Source organism: Pongo abelii, chromosome 19 (genome assembly GCF_028885655.2).
Source record: "Pongo abelii isolate AG06213 chromosome 19, NHGRI_mPonAbe1-v2.0_pri, whole genome shotgun sequence".
In the NCBI taxonomy this organism is placed as follows: Eukaryota; Metazoa; Chordata; class Mammalia; order Primates; family Hominidae; genus Pongo; species Pongo abelii.
The window spans coordinates 91,560,437-91,580,133 of record NC_072004.2 but is presented as its reverse complement, the minus strand read 5'-3'; the positions used below and the strand labels follow the sequence as shown (position 1 = coordinate 91,580,133).

Below are 19,697 nucleotides of genomic sequence, written 5' to 3'. Positions count from 1 at the left end.
TTCCCACAGCCAGAGGAGTGCTGGCCTTGGCTGGGGATGCCAATAAGAACCAGGGCCAGGAGACTGTGCTGACGAAGCCCTTCGTAGGGGACATGCCTAGATCAGTGAGAAGTGGAATGTGGGTAGAGATGAGAGCAGCTGCTCCCAGGCCTATGGACTGTCCAGTGAGTGGGGCCACTGGTTCGCAGGGTCACTGGCGTGGAGTGAGTTCAAGAGGGAACTTTTCTGGCCAGCCCCTGGCCTTGAGAGTATATTGTCCTTCATTCCGCTAGTATTTACATGGGGGACTGTGACACAGGTGCTCTACTAGTGCTGGGGCACATACAGACCTATACAGACCTGTGTGGTGAGGTTTCTGCCTACACCCAGCCCACTGCACCCATCTAGGAGCCCAGTCTAGCAGGCAGACAGGACCACAGTTCAGTGTGAGACGTGCCCTGACCGTGGTGTGCTGTGGAACGCTGGCTCACAGTGACAGCCCTAGAACTCTTTTTGAGCCAGCTCCTCTGAATGGAGGATCAGGATGGGGTTTGGGATCTTAAGGGATTTCTGAAAGTCTTATGATCTCACAATTTGCTCTTTCATTTAGTAATTTTTACTTCCACCTTAGAGAAACAGTATCAGCTAAACTATTAACAAGGGTGTTCCTGACAGACCATTCTGAGCATATATGGGTAATGTGGTTCGATCTAATCCCTATAGGCAGATGGTGCCTCACCAAGCAAGATCTGCCTCAGCCTCTGAGGCATATTAAACACAGATGGAAATATATGCTATTAACGTAGGCCCTGGAGTTAGATACCATTAGGATGATTAGTTCTGTCTTCAGCCAATCAGTTTACTCATTTTGCCACTTCATAGACTCACAGGGCCTTCCTTCTGTCCTAGGGAAATGATGTTATAGAGGAAGAGGATGGATCACCCATGCAGGAAGATGGTAAAAGATCTGGTTCTTTACTTCCTTTAGTTATCTTTCTTTCCTGGGTATTCTTTAAGGGGTAAAGAAAAGGGTACCAGTATGACTTGGTGGCACTGCTCAGTTGTATGGGGCTGTTAGAGGAAAGATCGTCTTCTTAATGGTACATCAAAGCAAGCAGGGCATTGATGATGTCTATGACCTCCTCAGCTCTTTCTGGGCCTCAGAGCAATGGATGTCAGGTGCGGGTGCTGCAGGAGATACATACAGGCCCATATTTACCTGAAGTAGATTCGGAAGCTCTCTAAGCAGCTCCCATCATCAGCCTCCCTGCTGCAGATTTTTGGTGGAGCCCCACAGAGCTGTTCTGGCATTCTCAGTGTTGAACAGCAGTAGCCATTTCTTCCACTTGGGGGAGGGGGAGGACTATTTGGCAGCTGGTCAGGTCTTGCTTTAGTTAGGAATATGGCCGACATTACTGTAAAAGAAGACTCTCAGGAGCCGGCAGGCATATTAAAGGCGTGGTCAAGGAAACAGGTCCAAGTTTCTTCAGGAGCTCAGCTTAGGCAAGTATTTTGAAGGCTGTTGTAAGAATCTTCCTTTACCATAATTCAGGCCTCAGTTACATCTTCAGTTGGAAGAATGTTGTTTCCAGTAAGGCTAGAAGAGAAGGAATGGCCCACAGAGCAAGGACATAGGAGGAAGAAGGGGGGCAGGAAAGTCTCCCCCAAGCAGGGAACACTATGTGTTCCAGGAGCCAGGCTCTTCCTCCTGCTGCTCTGAGGCACCTCCCTCAGGGGCACCTCCAGAGCACACGTATGCCCAGCCTGGATGCAGACGCGCCAGCAGATGTCATCCTATTGCTTCTGCTTTAGCGCTGGCCATCGCTTGGGAAGTGTTGGAGGTATGCATGTGGACCTGACAGCTCCCGCCTGGCCAAGGAGCTTGAAGGAGAAGGTGGTCACCAAGGCTGCCTCTGTCAGCTCTTGCACCCTAGCCCAAGGGGGTTTGGAGTGTCACCAGCTCAGCTGATGACTTCAGTGCTTGAGGCTCTAGAGTTACCCCTTGTGATTGCTTCTCCCGTAGAATATTTGCTTCTAAGAAGTGCAGTGTGGCCAGGTTGTTTCACCTGACATTCCCTAGCCCGTGGAATGGATTTGTTTTCTTCTCTCTGTTTCACTAAGAAAAAAAGAGGGGAGCTTGGTAAAAAACAACTTTTAAAACTTTTCCCTTCCCTTCTTACATGTCTGTAGATTTCTGGTTAGCCACTTAAAACACGCTGAAAATAACAACTCAGGTCTCATAAGAAAGGAAATCATAATTTTGTGAATGTAGTCATTGTGATTTGATATGCAAAATTATGGACCCTAAGACCTTTAGTTGTTGTTTCATGTACTTATTTTGCAGAGCCATGTGGTCCTAAACACACCCAGCTCGCACCCAAGGCAGATGCAGGCATGAGCAGGATGACCTTCCCACTGGCCCTCCCTAGCTTCTGCTGGTTGGTCGCAGCCTCACCAGCCTGGCCTCTGCCCAGCTCTGCTCGCTCTAGTGTTCTCTGTTGAGCCTGTGTCCCACAGCCCTCCTCAGTGATCTGACTTGTTAGGGAACAGCAGACGGAAAGGGCTCTAGGGAAACAGCAGGATAGTACGAGAACACAGACATGCCCACACAACGTGATTCCTTTCTTGTCCACTCTTTATCCACTTAATTATTGTCTTTTTTTAACATACGATTTGATTTTTTTTTTTTTGTCTCCATCCTTAAGATTTTTGTTTTAAGGACAGCAATGCAGAGAAAAACACAGCCAGCCCCTCTCTAACTGCATTAACTCCGTTACAGGCCAGAGGACATGCGCATTTCTAGGTATGGAGTGTGACAATAACAATGACTTTGACATCACAAGCGTGAAAGCACTGGACAATAAGCTGTGCTCTGAGGTCTGCTTACCTGGTGAGTGGCAGTCTGCTGAACATGAACTTGGTGGGAGACGATCCCTGTGCTCTTACCCCTGCTCTCACCCTGGTACACCCATCTCCTGCCCTGCAGTTCCTGCCAGGAAGGCCTGGGCTGTGCTAGTGCTGGAGACCAGCTGCTGAAGGAAGTAAGAAGGCCTGGGAGAGTCCTCGAGCTTTTTGCAATGAGCCAGGCTTGCTCTGAGTGAGAATATTAGGATAGGAAGAAAGAAACGAAACTTAACGATTTGGCCTAACCACTCTCCACCCCACATCACGGCCTTGCAGGTACCATGTCAGGTGGCCCAATCTTGTTTTCATCAACAGGAAGTCTGAGCAGACAGACACCACCTCTCTACGAAGGTCTTGGAAGGATTGCCTGTGCCCTTTAAAAGTGAAGCTATAGCTCCTCAGAAGAAATGTGTTTCAGCTAGGATCAGAGAGGAATGTGAAAGCCAGCATTTTAGAGGCTAGGGAATGGCTCTGTGATCCAGTGAGCTTTGGGTTACCAGTTGCATTGTACATACTACCGGATTTGGATCCCAACAGAGAGGTCAAGTTAGGGCTCCTCTATGCTCCCTGGAGCTGTAACTTCACAGGTGATCAGGTTGTCAGTGTGCCCCTTATTCCTCCTCATGATGCTAAACCGAATCTAGGTAATGCCTTACACAGGATCACATTAATCACACTTTGAGCACCGAGTGCCTTTTTAGTTAATGTGCCCGTTCAAAGGCTCCAAAAACTGTTTTTCTAAAATCCACATCTTGCCCAAGCAGACTCAGTCAAATGTCCCCTCCGGGTTTCACGACAGAAATTGTCCTTCAGGTCATGTTGTTTGAATCCTCTTAAACATTCCCTGAACGAAGACTCACTTCACCTTCAGAACAGCCACATCACGGGTCCAGTGCTTTACTCGCTCAGCGACGTGGCTGGAGGCGTTGGAGCCACACGACCTCTGTGGTTGCCACTCTCCATCAGCCTGTGCAAGACACAGTCCAAGCACGCTCTGGCCCCACACAAGCTTATGGCAGGGGAAGCTGGAATTCTCTAGAGATACTTTCTCCAGCCCTTCAGAGGGCTTTCTTGAGTCATTTTCTATTTAGTTTGTTCTAAAGACACTGCCCAGGCCTCTTCATCTTCAGTGAGACCAAAACAGGCAGTATTGGTTCCCCTGCTTCTCCTGCACAGGCCCAGGGAAGACCCCCTTCCTGCCTGAGCGTGGAGGAGGGAGCGTTGACCACGGGGCCAGCCTCCTGCCCGTTAGGCCTGGACTGGAGCTGCTGGGGCCCAGGGGCTGCTTCACTCCCTGCCTTCCCACTGCTGGCTTAGCTTCCATCTGTCCATTTGTGTTTCACATCATTTTGCCAAATGTAAATCTGTCTGTCTGGTTTGTTTATTTTCTAAACTCATGTATGTTCTCTAGACTTGGTATGAAAGTTCATGTTCACTCCGTGCCAGCACTGTCCTCCCTGCCAATGCTTCACCCTGTCCAAGCTTGCTGGGCACGCACACACCTGGGAGGCGCTCGCTTGGGGCTGTGAGCAAGGCTCCCATTCCTCATGGGCAAGGGCCTGTATCCAGGGTACTAAGATCTTATGAGAAAAAATATTTGTGAGACTGTATTAATTTCTGCTTTACAAAAGCGGGACTGCTTCTGTGGCAAGGGCTATGGAAAGGATTTGGTTTTAATTGGCATCCTCCATCAGTAGCTGGGTGAAGATGATGTCTCTGCCTTAGCTGTGCCCCGTGTCTGAGGCAGCTCTACCCTGGTCAACCCCTTACTTGGCTTTAGGAGAGAAATTTAGGTTCCTGCCTCCCTCAAGGGACTCCCTTACCCACCCCTATTTTTTTGGCAGAGGGAGCTGCTGGGAGTTGTTTTAGCCAACAGTGCTAGTGGAAACTGAGCTTACTCCTCCTCTTCCTGACTCCCCCCAGCTAACCTGCTTGTTGATAGTTACTCCATGGGATCACGGGAGGAGAGTGAGGACTGGGAGGAAGAGAGAAGCCCTGGGGTTCCTTAGGGTGACTTGTGGAGCCAGCTATTTAGAGATTATGGTGGGCTCACAGTTTGTGCCAGACATGCAATCAAATGCCTGTGATAGCTCTTGGGAGAGGGCCTCAGGTATAGGCACTGTCCTCACTAGAGGCCTCAAGATAAGGGGCTGTATTCAATATACTAAGATTTTCCAAGAAAAAAAAATATGTGTGAGACTATATTAATTTATGTTCAGTAAAAATGGGAATGCTTCTGTGGCAAGGACAATGTAAAGGATTTGGGTTTTTTTGTTTTTGTTTTTGTTTTTGTTTTGAGACAGAGTCTCGCTCTGTCGCCCAGCCTGGAGTGCAGTGGCATGATCTCGGCTCACTGCAACCTCCACCTCCTGGGTTCAAGTGATTTGTCTGCCTCAGCCTCCCGAGTAGCTGGGATTACAGGCGCATGCCACCACGCCCAGCTAATTTTTGTATTTTTAGCAGAGACGGGGTTTCACCATGTTGGTCAGGGTGGTCTCGAACTCCTGACCTCAGGTGATCGCCCACCTCGGCCCCCCAAAGTGCTGAGATTACAGGTGTTAGCCACTGTGCCCGGCCATGATTTGTTTTTAATTGGCATCCTTGGTCAGTAGTTGGGTGAAAGTGATGTCTCAAAACCTCTGGTTCCCTTTTTACTTGAGAGAGAAAAGCACATCTCTCTAGGCAAAATGTGTCTCTGGTTCCACTGTTAGCATCACACTGGTAGCAAATTTGCTGGAGAACTCTCTGGAAGTGTCTGCTAGGTTACAGACACGAATATCCACTTTGGTAGGTCCCGTGGAATAAATAGGCCTCTTCACACTTAGCTGTAAGTTCAGCTTTCTATCCTAGGGCTGAGATACCGCTGGCTGTCTTGGCGCCTCGTTGCTCCTGTGGCCAGCTCTCTCCCGTCAGGACAGCTGCACATGCACCTAGTCTCTGCTTGAGTCTATTTCCCTCTTCAAGCGGGTGCCACTCCCTTCATGTAGGGCCAGTGGGAAATGGAGCCCAGGGTGCATCCCATGTTGTCCCTGTGCCCTGCACCTTGCTCACGGGCTCTGCCAGGAGACCTGGCTGGTGGCAAGGACTGAGAACCTTGTTGGTTCCCATCCTCACCACTCTGGTAACACTGGTGAGGGGCTTAGAGGCACTTTTGTCATTCTAGCCCTCTCCCCCTAAGAAGCTTCTGGGTATTCCTGGGCCCCAAGACCAACGGTGGATTTTTGGTTTTTCACTGGGGAGTGGTGTGTTCTGAGATTGCTTCTGAAAGGAATAAAGGAAGAGTGACAGGTGGTAGCAAGACTAGAATCGCGAGACCACGCTAAGCAGATGTGGCTCCGAGGAGTTTGATGGACTGTTACACAGGTGGCAGGAAAGTCATCTTGGCAAGTGATAGTTGATGAAGGCCCTGGAGTAGTCAGTGATGGAAAAAGGCAAAGATAGGCCAGGCGCAGTGGCTCACGCCTGTAATCCCAGCATTTTGAGAGGCTGAGGCCAGTGATCACTTGAGCCCAGGAGCTGGAGACCAGCCTGGGCAATGCAGTGAAACCCTGTCTCTACAGAAAATGCAAAAATTAGCCAGGCTTGGTGGCGTACGCCTGTGGTCCCAGATAACTCGAGAGGCTGAGGCAGGAGGATCGATTGAGCCAGGGAACCGGAGGTTGCAATGAGTCAAGATCACACCACTGCACTCCAGCCTGGGAGGCTGAGATGGAGTGAGACTCCATCTTAAAAACAAAAAACAAAAAACAAAAAAACGCCGGGTGCGTTGGCTCACACCTGTAATCCCAGCACTTTGGAAGGCCGAGATGGGCGGATCACAAGGTCAGGAGATCGAGACCATCCTGGCTAACATGGTGAAACCTCGTCTCTACCAAAAATACAAAAAAATTAGCCGGGCGTGGTGGCGAGTGCCTGTAGTCCCAGCTACTCTGGAGGCGAACCTGGGAGGCGGAGCTTGCAGTGAGCCGAGGTTACATCACTGCACTCCAGCCTGGGCGACAGAGCAAGACTGTCTCAAAAAAAAAAAAAAAAAAAAAAAAAAAAAAAAAAAAAAAAAGGCAAAGATAATTTTTAGTGGAAATACCAATATGATTTTTAAATGACTGCATTCCACTGGAATGAGCATATCCAGTGAAATCTAAAAAGGTTTGTGGACACCTGAAATTGAATTCTCTCCTCTTTTTGAGAGGCCTCAAAACCCAAGACTAAGATGCTACTTGCACTTTGTGGGCACTAAGGAAAATTTCAAACTAAGTTTCTCCTTCCCCTGGAGAGCAACTCTACAAAGACAGTTGAACTATTACAGTCCTTATATTTAATAAGTGGCTTCGTAGAGGCAGGAAAGGGGCTTGTGAAATTTTCCTGAATGTACTCCCAAAATCTACCTCTAGAGGTCTCTTCATACTCCCATTTTTGATATCCCAAAAACCGAGACATGAACGGAAAGCACGTTTATCCATTTCCCTCTAAGGATTTTAAATCTCTATGCTCCATTTTTTGGCTGGAGGGGCCTGGATTCAGCCAGACAAAATGGCGGCACCTGCTCTGGAAGGCCCCTCAGCACCCACACTGACTTTCCACAGCCAGGCTTACTGTGGGAATGAGGCTGAGGAGAGAGCAGCAGCAGGGCTTTGCCCTGGGCCCCTCAGGGTCCTTGCCAGGGGAAGGTGCCCCCCGCTTGCTGCAGGATCTCCCTCACCACAGGGCATACCAAGAGGCCAGGAGAGCAGAGTTCAGATCTGATTCTTGAGTCTTCCACAAGTAACTGATGTTCTGCCCTAGCTAAGGCTTCTATAGTATAGAAGGCTGGAGTTTGTAGCAAGGACTCCTGTGAATTCAGAGTCAGGACAGCTCTCTGGGCAGCCTCTCTGGCCCAGCATTCCATGGCTTGCTAGTGGTGGCGGCGGTGGTGGTGGTGGTGGTGCTGCTGTTTTTATTTGTGCATGCATGTGTGTCTTCTCTCTTGTTTACCATTTGCTTTTGGTCTTTCCTACTGAACAGCCGCAGCTCCGGAGTCCTGCCCCATAAACATTGAGGAATAGGTATGAGATCTACCAAATTATATAAATGAACAAACAGCTCATTTTATTTTGGGTTCCTCACTTTAAAGGCAATATTAATATTGCCTTATATTTATCCTGCCACACTTAGACACATAGTGCCACCGTTAGAGGTGAAAAAAAACACCTTGACTCATGTCCCAGGCTCCAGTACCCACCCCCAGGGAGTAAAGATCCCAAATTCAGATTGGATGTGAGAGAGAGACCAAGACTCTCCTGTTCTCACTGTTCCCCTGGGGTCAAGCACGAGAGACTGTTACTAGAGCCTGAGGTGAATTAGCACACCAAGGCATTGATGGAAATAAGCCATTTATACCTGCTGACTCTACGTGCCATTAAAGGGTTTCATGTCCTGGGCTGGCCTGAGGCTGACCCTGGACACTTGTGAGTGGCCTCTCTCAACCTCACAGCCACACTCTACAGTTGGTCGGCCTTGTCCACTGAACAGGTCCTCCTATGGGTCAGGTGTTGTGCTGGGCTCTGGACTGCAACAGTGGAGAAGTCATGGCCCCTGCCCAGGAGGAGCTTCGTCCCATGGAGGAGCTCCAGGACCTAGCGGTTTCTGCCATATGAGGCGTGCATGGAGCAGTAGGTCAGGCTGCAGGGAGCACTTAGGAGCACACTGGGCCTCCCCCGGCCAGAGATGCCTCGTGAGGGGAGGGCACTGGGAGACATGGCTTGGGAGGCCCACAGGGTCCAGAGGACGATATGCCTTCCCTACCCCAGGGAGCCAGGGGGCCCTGAGAGTGGAGGCGGCCGAGACCCAAGGCAGGAGCGCTCTAGCCTCACTGGAGGGAGGGCACTGGAGGGAGCGAGCTCATCTGTGGGCAGATGAAGAGGACTGCCAGGGGAGAGGCGAGATGGCCTGGAGGAGCCTGAGCACAGGCTATTCTAGGAGTCAGATACTCACCAACACTCGCATTCCCTCATCTAGTCCTCACAGCAAGCCTGTGAGGTCAGTACTCCTCTCCCATCTGATGGATGAGAAAACCAAGGCCCACAGTAAATTGATGTGCCCAAGATCACACCATTGTAAGCTAGGAGTGGAGCCCAGGTTAGTGTGACTACAGATGGAGTCACAACACAGCTAGGAAGTGAGCCCACAGGAGGTTGTAGAGGATTGGATCCAGAGCACAAAGGAAAGAGAAGCACCAAGAATGGGTTTCCAGATAGGCGCTGGCACTCCTTATGTGGGGAAAGCAGCAGATTTGGGGAGAGGATGCGTTTAGTGCTGGTATCTGTGGGACCCCGAGGCTCTCAGGCTGGTGTCTGCTGGGCCCATGGCACCAACTAGTAGCAAATCTCAACAGCTGCGTAGGTGCAGGAGGAGAGGAAAACGGCAGGTGACGGGGACTGGAGCCTCACACTGTCCTCCCTCCAGGCAGCCTTCCATCCCAGGAACCCTGCTGGGTGGCCAGTCCTTTCCTGCCCCACCGGGGCCCCCACAGAAAACATTAACACTTCGGCCAGAAGAACAGTCTTCTCACTTCCCCCCACCTCTTCCTGCCCCGATGAAAATAGCTCAGTGAGGCCCAATTTCCTTTTCCTGTCTATTGTAACATATAGGCAAACTTTAAAACCAAGTAATTAAAATACAAAAGTGGATCCCAGGGTAAGTTCACAAAACAAGGAACATCTTTCAGGTCCCTCCCTGTCCGGGAGCCACAGTGGCAGTGACTGTACCTAGCCCAGGGGGCAGGAGCAGGCTCTGCATCTGTCAGCACCTGCTTCTCTCTGTTCTCACACGAGTGCTGTAGCTCGCACCCTCGTCGGAGTCTCAGGTGACACGCATCCTGCTCTTTCCGTACCGGCTCCTGGGCTGCCCTGCTGGAGACACCATCTGGATTTGGCCAAAGGTCTGGCTCCTGTAATGTTCATTTTCTCTTCCCCAGGTGCCTGGCAGGCTGATGACAATGCCGTCAGTCGGAACGCCCAGCGCCGGCGCTTGTCATCCAGCAGCCTGGAGGACTCTGAGACGAGGCCCTGTGTGTGGGGCCCTTTGGCTGTCTGAGCCCCGGCCTCTGCACTTGGGCTCCCCTCCTGCCCTGCATTCCATCCATCCTCACTCAGCTGCTGCCTACTGGGCATCTTCAGCAAGATGCTGGAGACTTTTCACCCTCCTGTGACAGCTGTTACAACCTGTAACCACAATCCCTCACCTCTCAGAGGGAACTGGAGCCCTCCTTTCTCCCTGTGACCTGAAGCCACTCAATGAACTGCAGCTCACGAGACCCTTTGCAGGGACTCTGGAATGTCCCCACTGTATCTTGATGTTCAGGTGGAGCTTGGGGTCCATGGGCTAATTTCTTACACACCTTTTTTTCTCCTTAGGGGGTAGAACAAGAAGGCTTAGAGTTTTGGCAGCTTTGTTACAAACATCCGTCTGGCATTTCCTGGTCTCTGGCACATCATAACCAATTGGAAACCTGCAGTTTGGGGTAGGGCTGGAGGACCGCTCCTGTGAAAAGGGAGAGCCATACTGCACCGATGTGGCTTTTCCCTCCACAAGCACTAGGAGCACCTTTCTCAAGGACAAGAAATGGTAGCAACCAAAAGGTTGGTTGAAGGAAACAATCCTTCCTTCTGGTGGCAGAGCCAATCTTCCGGGCCTCACGTGCCTGTCTGCTTAAGAAGGAGCTCTTGGCTGGGCGCAGTGGCTCACGCCTGTAATCCCAGCACTTTGGGAGGCCGAGGCGGGTGGATCATAAGATCAGGAGATCGAGACCATCCTGGCTAACACAGTGAAACCCCGTCTCTACTAAAAATACAAAAAATTAGCCAGGCGTGGTTGCAGGCGCCTGTAGTCCCAGCTACTCGGGAGGCTGAGGCAGGAGAATGGCCTGAACCCAGGAGGTGGAGCTTGCAGTGAGCCGAGATCATGCCACTGCACTCCAGCCTGGGCGACAGAGCGAGACTCCATCTCAAAAAAAAAAAAAAAAGAAGGAGCCCTTGAATCTGAGAATCCCCCAGTTAAGATGATTTCCCTTAAGGAGCATTTCTCCTGATCAGGTGCATTCAGGGAGGCCTGCGACTCCATCCTAAGGTGACATTTCAAGAAACACAAGTGTTGACCACCTCTGTGTGCCAAGCACTGGGTGAGGAGTGGTCATATATTACCATAATTCATCCTCACTCACCTGGGAGGTGTCATTCTTGTCCCTGTTGCCCCCATCTCTACCCCCTTTTGTTAATGGTTGAGAGAAATGTGGACCAGTGATTCTCAGTTTGGTGCCCAGGTCCCCAAAGGAAGTGGTGGAGAGCCTTGAGCTAAGTTCAGGCAGCAGCATGTGGCCAGCAGCAGTGCGCTGGGAGCAGAGGTTGGAATCAGGGCTCAGGGCCTTCACCTCAAGGGCCCTCCCTATCCTCCATGTGTTCCTCCCTTGCCTTCCAGAGCTGCTGAACCTAATTACTGAAGGGGGAGATGGAGCCAGTCACATGCTGATTGGCAGTTCAGGAACAGTGTTCTGTTCATGTGCCCTCCCTGCCCCGGTCCAGTGCAAGGGCACAAATGCAAGAGCTGAAACAGCATGGCTGGACTGTGAGGTGGTGGCTGCTCCGCCTTCCTTAGCGTGTGTGTCATCAGTGGCTTCCATGTGGCTCTTAGATGTGTTGTCTGCTGGCCTTTGGAAAAGGTGGTTGTTTAGTAGGGCATGAGATTATTTGGAAAGCAAAGCTAGAAACAACTGTTATTTGTGAGGTTGAAATGTGGGAGAGCCTTATAGGCTATGCCCATTGTGGTGGACTTGTCTTAGGGTTTGGAATTGTTACCCTAAAAGCTTTTCGGCCAGGCACGGTGGCTCATGCCTGTAATCCCAGCACTTTGGGAGGCCAAGGCGGGCAGATCACCTAAGGTCGGGAGTTTGAGACCAGCCTGAACAACATGGAGAAATCCCTTCTCTACTAAAAATACAAAATTAGCTGGGCGTGGTGGCACACGCCTGTAATCCCAGCTACTCCGGAGGCTGAGGCAGGAGAATCGCTTGAACTCAGGAGGTAGAGGTTGCTGTGAGCCCACATCGCGCCACTGCACTCCAGCCTGGGCAACAAGATCGAAAAGATCGAAACTCTGTCTCAAAAAAAAAAAAAATTTCAAGGCTGTTTCCAAGGCAGATAGCCTCAAAAAGAGCCTGGTGCCCAGGGGGTCCTTCGCTTCTGTGTGGCTGCAGAGGCCAGGAGTGCAGTGACCGTCTCACTGCCTAGTGGTTGTGGCTCACATCCTGCCCTGATGGAGGGGAGCCCATCATCCACCCTCTCTGAAGTACTGCAGTAGGCTTTACCATTTCAGGCCCCACCTAATGTTCTTTCCTTCCCCCTACATTCTTCCCGCCCCTTTCATAGTTAAGATGCATAAGCTGAGCAATAACCCCACTTCCTGATTTCCCTGAAATATGAGCCCAGAAGCAGCAGGCGACAGGGAGCTTCCCTTACCCTGGGGTGGTGGCACACAGACCACCTCCTGTCCTGTCCCCTGCAGGTAGTATTCACAGTGTGGTGTTACCTGGGAGGAGGGAGGAAGGAGCTGAGATGAAGGAGATTCAGGTAAACAGTAGCCACAGTGGCCAGGACCCCCTTCCTGAGGATCCCTGTCCTTCCTCGAAGCAGGTGCTCAGTCCTCTCCTAGGGAGAAGCACGGAAAGATTCCTCAAGGCCTCAGTCCCATGTCCAAGGCATACCTAGGTTAGAAATGTCCTTTGTTTCTCGGTTACTATTTCTCCTCTTCCTCCCTCCCCCTGCCTTCTCTTGGCTGTTGTTTAGCTCTCTGGCCCACAGAAATACTCCATCCAAGGAGTGGTCCTCAGTCAGCCTGATGAGGACAGGTCAGTGGCCAACCCTTTTGCCCTAGTCCTTCATCTGGAGACAGTCACATAGTCACGTCAACAGTTCACCCAAAGAGAAGAGGTGGGGCCTGGCTTCTCCCACAGGGCACAGCCTAACTATGGAGACCCAGGGCTCCTTCCTGCTGCACTAGGCCTGTGCTCTCCCTATTGCCTTCAGGTGGTGTGATCCTGGCTTCCTCACAGAGCCCTTTTTTCCTTCTGCCCAGCTCCATCCCACCAGAATTTCTACACCCACTGAGGCATCTCCTGGGCACAGACCACCACACTCTAAGCCGGCTCACCTGGGAGTTAGGGTCCTGCCCACCTGGAGTTTAGCACGCTGGTCGCTCACTTTGCTTTGATCTGCACACCTGGTGTGTGCATGTGTATACTGCTTGTGCCATCTGTGTACCCCTCTCCCTGGAGTACACTTGTGGTCACACTACAGTGGGGACATCAAGAATGCAATATTTATGGATTGCTGCATGATTCTTAAAAATGAATAAAACTGTTTACAAGGGAAGGAGAGCTAACTGCAAAGTGAGCTTATCTGTGAAAGTTTCTGACTTTAGCCAGCACTCTTTAATATTTTTACTCAAGAGGATCTGGAGTTGGAGGAGTGGGAGAGGCAAGGGCTAGAGAAAGGCATGCTGGTGGGGGAGTGATGCGCCATAGCCGGGCCTTCTTCATGGTCTGGGCACCAGGCTCCCCGACCCCAGCTCTCCAGCTCCTGGGCAGAGGCGGGGTAAGCAACCCAGCCCCCACCACTGCCTCTGCAGCCGCCTTAAACCGGAGAACGTCCAACCCTGCAGCTCCTCAATAATTAATTAAAGAGCAGGAAAGCTGGTGACAGGAGGGAGGCACACAGTCCCCAGAGTTCCTCTATTCTTAATCCCTGTCACTTAAAGGTTGGTGAAATTAATCGGGCAAATGACCCCGCTAGGAGAATTTGACAAGTCCATGACTTCAGAGTTTTACCCACGGGCTCTGCTTCATCAGCTGTCTCCAGAGGAGTGAGTGCGCTTCTGCAGAAGCCTCTGGAATGTCAGCTTCCTGGAACCTCGAGGATACGGGTGGGGAAGGAGCTGCTTACTGGGACACACTGGATTACCCTACCCCCTTGGTGTGTCTGCCGCCTCTGTGGATGTAAGCGGCAGGTGGCATCGGAAAGTCAGACCTGCCTGGGACACCAGAGAAAGACCATAAGAGTCGGGGGAGAGGGAAAGGCTGCAGAAACATGAGAAAGTGCCACTCGTAGCGGAGAGGAAAGAAAACCTCAAGGATACGGTTCCCGAGCCTGAGCCCGCTCCCAGCCTTAGCCCCCCAACCCCAGGCTCGGTCCCAGGAGCAGTCGACGCCTCAAAGCGTACGGGACAGGAAGGGGGTGGGGGCGAGAGTCGTGGTTCCCCAGAACGAACGGATCCATAGCGGTTCCCGGTGCCGCGGGCCGCGCGCTTCTCCGACCCCAGCGCGGGGCCCTCGGGCGGGAATGAGCCGAGCCGGGACGTAGCGGCGGGTAGGGGGTTGGGTGGCGCGGGAGAGGGCGGCAGAAGGAGGGGGTTCGAAGAGAGTTGCCGCCAGAGAGAGTGGCAAGTGCCCGCGGTCTCCTTGGAGACGTGCTGGCCAATGGCAGTGGCGGAAGCTGTTTATGGGGGCGGAGCGTCGCCATGGCAGCAGGAGAAGCCTTTGGAGCGGCTACTTAATGCCGGTCCCGGGGCCGCGGTAGCTCAGAGAAGCGCCGTCGGGCGGGGGGGCGGCAAGAGGCGCTGGCAGGGCCCCCGAGCTGGGGGCAGAGAGCCGCAGGGGGTGGGAGCAACTTCTTCCAGAACCTTCCTCTGGCCCGGGCTGCGCTCTGAGCCAGGTAAGGGATGGGGAGGGCTGCAGGCCAGGGGGAAGGGTGGGCGACGGTACCAACCCGCTCTCTCATTCGTCCTTGACGGAAGTGGTGGGCCCAGAGACTGACAACGGAGAAGTCTGGGGGAAACTCGCCTCCTGCCCCCCATTACTGTTCCGTCCCCTTCCTTCCCAATGATCCCCTATCATAATATTCCTTTTCAACGATCAGAGGACCTCCACCGCCCCCGCCCCCGCCCCGTCGTACTGCCCTCCCAAACTTCTCGCCCCATTTCCATTTGTTGCGAGGAGGAAGGGGGTCCTGATTTCCTGCTCTTCGGGAGAAAAGGATAGCCTCGGATGCCCCTACCCTCTTCCTTTATTTGGCTAATAAAACCTCGAAGAGGAAAGGAAGAGGGAGGCGGATCTGGTGGGGGTGGGACCCCAGGGCCTTGCTTCTGTTTCCCAGACCTCGGCACTAAAAGATCCTCCCCAGCTGCAGGGATGATGTTAAAGGAGGCGTCCCCGTACACACACTGTCCCCTCGGGGGTGGGGTAGTGCTCAGCTCCCACCGTGGTCCTCGCAGGCACCACATACTTATTCGGAGGAGGCGCCCCCGGGGTCGCGAGATGGAAGCGCGCGTCCGGGAGGCCGTGTAACTGGAGCTGCGGGACTCAGCGGGCCAGAGAGCGCGGCGGGCCACCCCCGGCTCAGCCCGTGGATGCTGACCGCCCCTTCGGAGAGTCCCCGCAGACATGGCGGAGAGCTGGCTGCGCCTCTCGGGAGCCGGGCCGGCGGAGGAGGCCGGGCCGGAGGGCGGCCTGGAGGAGTCCGACGCCCTGGATGACAGCCTGACCAGCCTGCAGTGGCTGCAGGAATTCTCCATTCTCAACGCCAAGGCCCCCGCCCTGCCCCCGGGGGGCACCGACCCCCACGGCTACCACCAGGTGCCAGGTTCAGCGGCGCCCGGGTCCCCCCTGGCGGCCGACCCCGCCTGCCTGGGGCAGCCACACACGCCGGGCAAGCCCACGTCGTCGTGCACGTCGCGGAGCGCGCCCCCGGGGCTGCAGGCCCCGCCCCCCGACGACGTGGACTACGCCACCAACCCGCACGTGAAGCCTCCCTACTCGTATGCCACGCTCATCTGCATGGCCATGCAGGCCAGCAAGGCCACCAAGATCACCCTGTCGGCCATCTACAAGTGGATCACGGACAACTTCTGCTACTTCCGCCACGCAGATCCCACCTGGCAGGTAGAGGAGGCACGGGCGGCGGCCGCTCCCTCCCCATTCCCTCCTCGCTCCCCACGCCGCACTGGATTCATATCCCAAATCTGCAGGCCAAGTAGGCTCGGTGCGGCCAGGGCCCCAGAAGGGAGCCCTGCAAAGGAGCCCAGTTCTCGCAACTGCCCCTCCTTTGACTTCCAGAGAGAGAGAGAGAAGGGAGAATGTCCAGAGGTGGAGGGCTTTAGGGGTGCAGAGGCTGAGATTCAAGGGGAAATAACCTGCCATTCATCCAGCAGGCCCAGGCCAAAGACCAGGGCTAGACTCTGCGTGGACAGAGTCTCCTTGGGGAGAGCGATGAACTGAAGGCACATTCTTGTCCCAAGTCCTAGAATTCCTAGACACTGCCCTGCCCCGGGATGGTTTGTCGGGGCCGGGAGTCAGAAACGGAAACTGGAACTTGGCCTCCCTGCCAGCCTCTACGTCCTGCCCTTTTGCAGTTGGCTTGGGGAGGGTGGAATGGAAGGGGTAGCATGTGAGGGCCAGGTGTGTCCCAATGGAGGGTGGAGGGGGTAAGGGGCCTTCCTAAAGCTGCTGTCCCAGCCCCCACCTCAACCTCTGCTCAGTTTCCTACCTCCAACCCCCGCTGTCAGCCAACCTCCCTGGGGGGACAATTACCTGAGCCAGGTGCCTTCCACTGGGGCTCTGCCTACCCACACTGGCTTCATGTTCCACGTCTCTGGAACCAGGCGCTGAGCAGCCAAGGGGCCCAGGCCACCATGTAAACATCCCAGCCTTGCTGCCGGGCATTATCCACCCACCTGCCCTGCCGTCCCAGCCCAGGACCCCTGTCCCCCAGCAGGCTTTGGACAAGATTAAGCACCTAAGAATGGACAAGGCAGGAGGATGGTGGATTTGAGGCTGGGTAGGCAGTGCCCTAAGAGTCTTCAGCCATCACCATCAACGGCTAGTTGGAGGCAGAGCCCCCCCCCCCAAGGATGCCCAGACTCTTCCCTGAAGCACCCAAAGCGGGCAGGCCACAGGACCACAGTCCCAAGCCATTTCCAATGCCCCTGACCCTAGAGCAGTGTCATTTGTAGCTGCACCGAAAAAGCAGAGACCCTCAGCCCCACCCTACCCTAAGCCTGTGCAGCTGGGCTTCGAGAAACGGTCCCCAGGAATGAGTGCTATGCTGCTAGCTCTTGGCTGGGTAATAATCAACTGAGCCTGGAGTTGGGGGAGGGGGCCGTGGGGGGTGAAGGCCCAGGCCAGCAGCCGGCTCAACAAACAAGGAAAGTCATCAGATCCCCCACCTCTCATCCCTGCGCACGCTCTCTCTCTCTTTCTCTCTCTCTCTCTCTCTCTCTCCCCCTCTCTCTCCATTCTCGGCTGCCCAGCCCCCTCCCTGGACCCACTCACTCACAGACAGGGCCAGCCAGGCCCAGGCAAAGGGAGATGGTGGTCCAGGCCCTGGGGGAGCTGAGGGCTTTGGCCAGAGGCTGTCAGCGGCAGGGTGAGGGAGGGAGGGCAGGCGACGGGGGTGGCACCGAGAGCCACCCTGCGGCTCAGAGCTCGGATGACTGAGCAGGCAGATATCCCAGCAACAGGGAACAAAAGCCCCCGACAGCACTCCGGGCTCCCAGTGCCCTGTGGCTGGTGTCCCAGAGCTGCAGCCGCCTGGGCAGACCAGTGTGTCTGTCCCCCCCTCCTCTCCCCTGCCAGAGAAAAGATGGGGGGTGCGCAGCAGCGCCAGGTGCCACTTCATCTCCCTGTACCCACTGACCCAGCGGTTCCTCTCTCTCTCACTCTCTCCCTGCACCCAGAATTCAATCCGCCACAACCTGTCTCTGAACAAGTGCTTCATCAAAGTGCCTCGGGAGAAGGACGAACCAGGCAAGGGGGGCTTCTGGCGCATTGACCCCCAGTACGCGGAGCGGTTACTGAGCGGGGCTTTCAAGAAGCGGCGACTGCCGCCTGTCCACATCCACCCAGCTTTTGCCCGCCAGGCCGCGCAGGAGCCCAGCACTGTCCCCCGGGCCGGGCCTCTGACGGTGAACACCGAGGCCCAGCAGCTGCTGCGGGAGTTCGAGGAGGCCACCGGGGAGGCGGGCTGGGGTGCAGGCGAGGGCAGGCTGGGGCATAAGCGCAAACAGCCGCTGCCCAAGCGGGTGGCCAAGGTCCCGCGGCCCCCCAGCACCCTGCTGCCCACCCCGGAGGAGCAGGGTGAGCTGGAACCCCTCAAAGGCAACTTTGACTGGGAGGCCATCTTCGACGCCGGCACTCTGGGCGGGGAGCTGGGTGCGCTGGAGGCCCTGGAGCTGAGCCCGCCTCTGAGCCCCGCCTCACACGTGGACGTGGACCTCACCATCCACGGCCGCCACATCGACTGCCCCGCCACCTGGGGGCCTTCGGTGGAGCAGGCTGCCGACAGCCTGGACTTCGATGAGACCTTCCTGGCCACATCCTTCCTGCAACACCCCTGGGATGAGAGCGGCAGTGGCTGCCTGCCCCCAGAGCCCCTGTTTGAGGCCGGGGACGCCACCCTGGCCTCCGACCTGCAGGACTGGGCCAGCGTGGGGGCCTTCTTGTAAGAGGCCAGGCCCTGCCTCACCTCTGGACAGTGCCCAAGTCAGGGCCCAGAACTGCCCCCCAACACAGATCCACAGACACCCCACCACCCAGGCAGGGGCTGGGCCAGGGCTCCAAGGCTGGCCCCACAGGCCACATGGCCACCAGCCCCAGCTGCCATCAGATTCAAGCCCAGGAGGCTGAAAACGAGGGCCCAGGACTAGAATCGCTGCCTCCTCTCCCCAGCCCCGCCTTGTACACACAGTGTTTCATTGCTCCGCGTCTTCCCAGCCCCAGAAACTGGCTAAAGGGCCCTGCACCATGAGAGCCGAGGCCTGGAGGGGCCCGGGTCAGGCTGGGGAGGAACAGAACCGGGCCCTCCCAGAGCACCTCCGCTTCCCCGCTGCTTCCCCAGGTCTCTATCCAGAGAGAGTCCCCAGGTACAACAAATGCTAATTAGATGACAGCAAATTAACCCCCTGGAGGCTTCTCCCGGCAGAGCCTCCCTGGGGCCGGGGCAGACAGTGGATGAGGTGGAGCAGGGCAGAAGATGGACTGGGGGAGGGGGCAGAGAGAGGAGACCAAAATGAGGTGGCGGCACAGGGTGGAGCAAGGAGATCCTCTCTAAGGCCTCTGGGGTCTTTGCCTGGCCCCATCCCTAGGGGACGGGGAGGGGACGTAAATCCCTAATCTTTAAGCCCGACTTGAGGCTGAGAGCAGCTGGAAGTTTGGGTTTGGCGGTTTGGGGGCCGGGGCAGCCAAGCTGTAGGGGGCAGGACAGACAGACTAATGTAGTAAGTGTAGCTGTAGCTGAGGCTTAACTGGGAGGGATGCCGAGCTTGCTGGAACTACTGGGACCAAGAGGCGGGGTACCCCACGCCCCTGCCTGCACTCCTCGGGGGCGTGGGGCGTGCCTTGCTCCACCCGGACTCCCTGGGCTGTGTCCCACATCCACCCTCCTGCCCCGTGGGGCAATTTAACCTTTTTCATGAAAGTTATTTACAATGAAAAGTTTTTAAAAATAAAATTTTTAAAAATCTAAATATGGACCTGCTCAAAACTTTCTCTGGGAACAGGTGAGGGCTCAGTGTTCTGGAGGGGCAGCGCTTCTCTTTACTGGAGTGAGGGATGGCTGAGAGGAAGATGCGGGGGCACTTAGGGCCTGCAAAGAGCGCTAACCAACTCCCCACGACCTCAGCATCCACAGGGAGGAAGGGGCTGAGGGGTGGCTCTCGGATGTCCCCTGCAGCCTAGGCCTCAGTGCCTCCATCTGTGCAATGGGGAGACTGGGGCCCACAGCTCTGGGGGATCA

At 54.8% G+C, this 19,697-nt stretch overlaps 3 protein-coding genes across 11 annotated transcripts in view; 2 read left to right on the top strand and 1 right to left on the bottom strand.

Annotated features, from left to right (window-relative positions):
• The window catches only part of RNF157 (ring finger protein 157), a 95,986-nt gene extending 85,089 nt beyond the window's left edge, over positions 1-10,897 (top strand). For 2 of the 4 annotated variants that reach the window (XM_054537378.2, XM_024235492.3), the window contains 3 exons: positions 889-937; positions 2,759-2,869; positions 9,836-10,897. In XM_054537378.2, the coding sequence (XP_054393353.2) occupies positions 889-937; positions 2,759-2,869; positions 9,836-9,954 (279 nt within the window). In that variant the 3' untranslated portion in view covers positions 9,955-10,897. Of the gene's footprint in view, positions 1-888; positions 938-2,758; positions 2,870-7,884; positions 7,926-9,835 lie in introns of those variants that run through there. The other 2 variants (XM_054537379.2, XM_024235493.3) reach the window with 2 other exon arrangements.
• Positions 503-17,456, bottom strand: LOC129051431 (SH3 domain-binding protein 1-like). Of its 5 annotated transcripts, none has more exons than XR_010138349.1 (4): positions 14,131-14,712; positions 13,743-13,941; positions 12,372-13,202; positions 6,928-9,767 (listed from the first exon to the last, which is right to left on the bottom strand). XR_010138349.1 is itself a non-coding variant. In XM_063718978.1 (2 exons), exons 1-2 carry the CDS (start codon positions 14,427-14,429, stop codon positions 13,109-13,111), a joined length of 393 nt encoding a protein of 130 aa, XP_063575048.1. In that variant the 5' UTR covers positions 14,430-14,797; the 3' UTR covers positions 12,790-13,108. The 5 variants fall into 5 exon arrangements, 1 of the variants encoding a protein (XP_063575048.1); XR_010138348.1 differs by having other exon boundaries at positions 6,929-9,767; positions 13,739-13,941; XR_010138350.1 differs by lacking the exons at positions 6,928-9,767; positions 12,372-13,202; positions 13,743-13,941; positions 14,131-14,712 and adding exons at positions 503-2,095; positions 17,241-17,456.
• FOXJ1 (forkhead box J1) lies at positions 14,303-19,428 on the top strand. Of its 2 annotated transcripts, XM_002827859.4 has the most exons (3): positions 14,303-14,621; positions 15,181-15,847; positions 17,641-19,428. In XM_002827859.4, the coding sequence occupies exons 2-3, from the start codon at positions 15,350-15,352 to the stop codon at positions 18,406-18,408; spliced, it is 1,266 nt and encodes a 421-aa protein (XP_002827905.1). In that variant the 5' UTR covers positions 14,303-14,621; positions 15,181-15,349; the 3' UTR covers positions 18,409-19,428. The 2 variants fall into 2 exon arrangements, with proteins under 2 accessions (XP_002827905.1, XP_054393355.1); XM_054537380.2 differs by lacking the exon at positions 14,303-14,621 and having other exon boundaries at positions 14,800-15,847.
• The last annotated feature ends 269 nt before the right edge of the window (positions 19,429-19,697 follow it).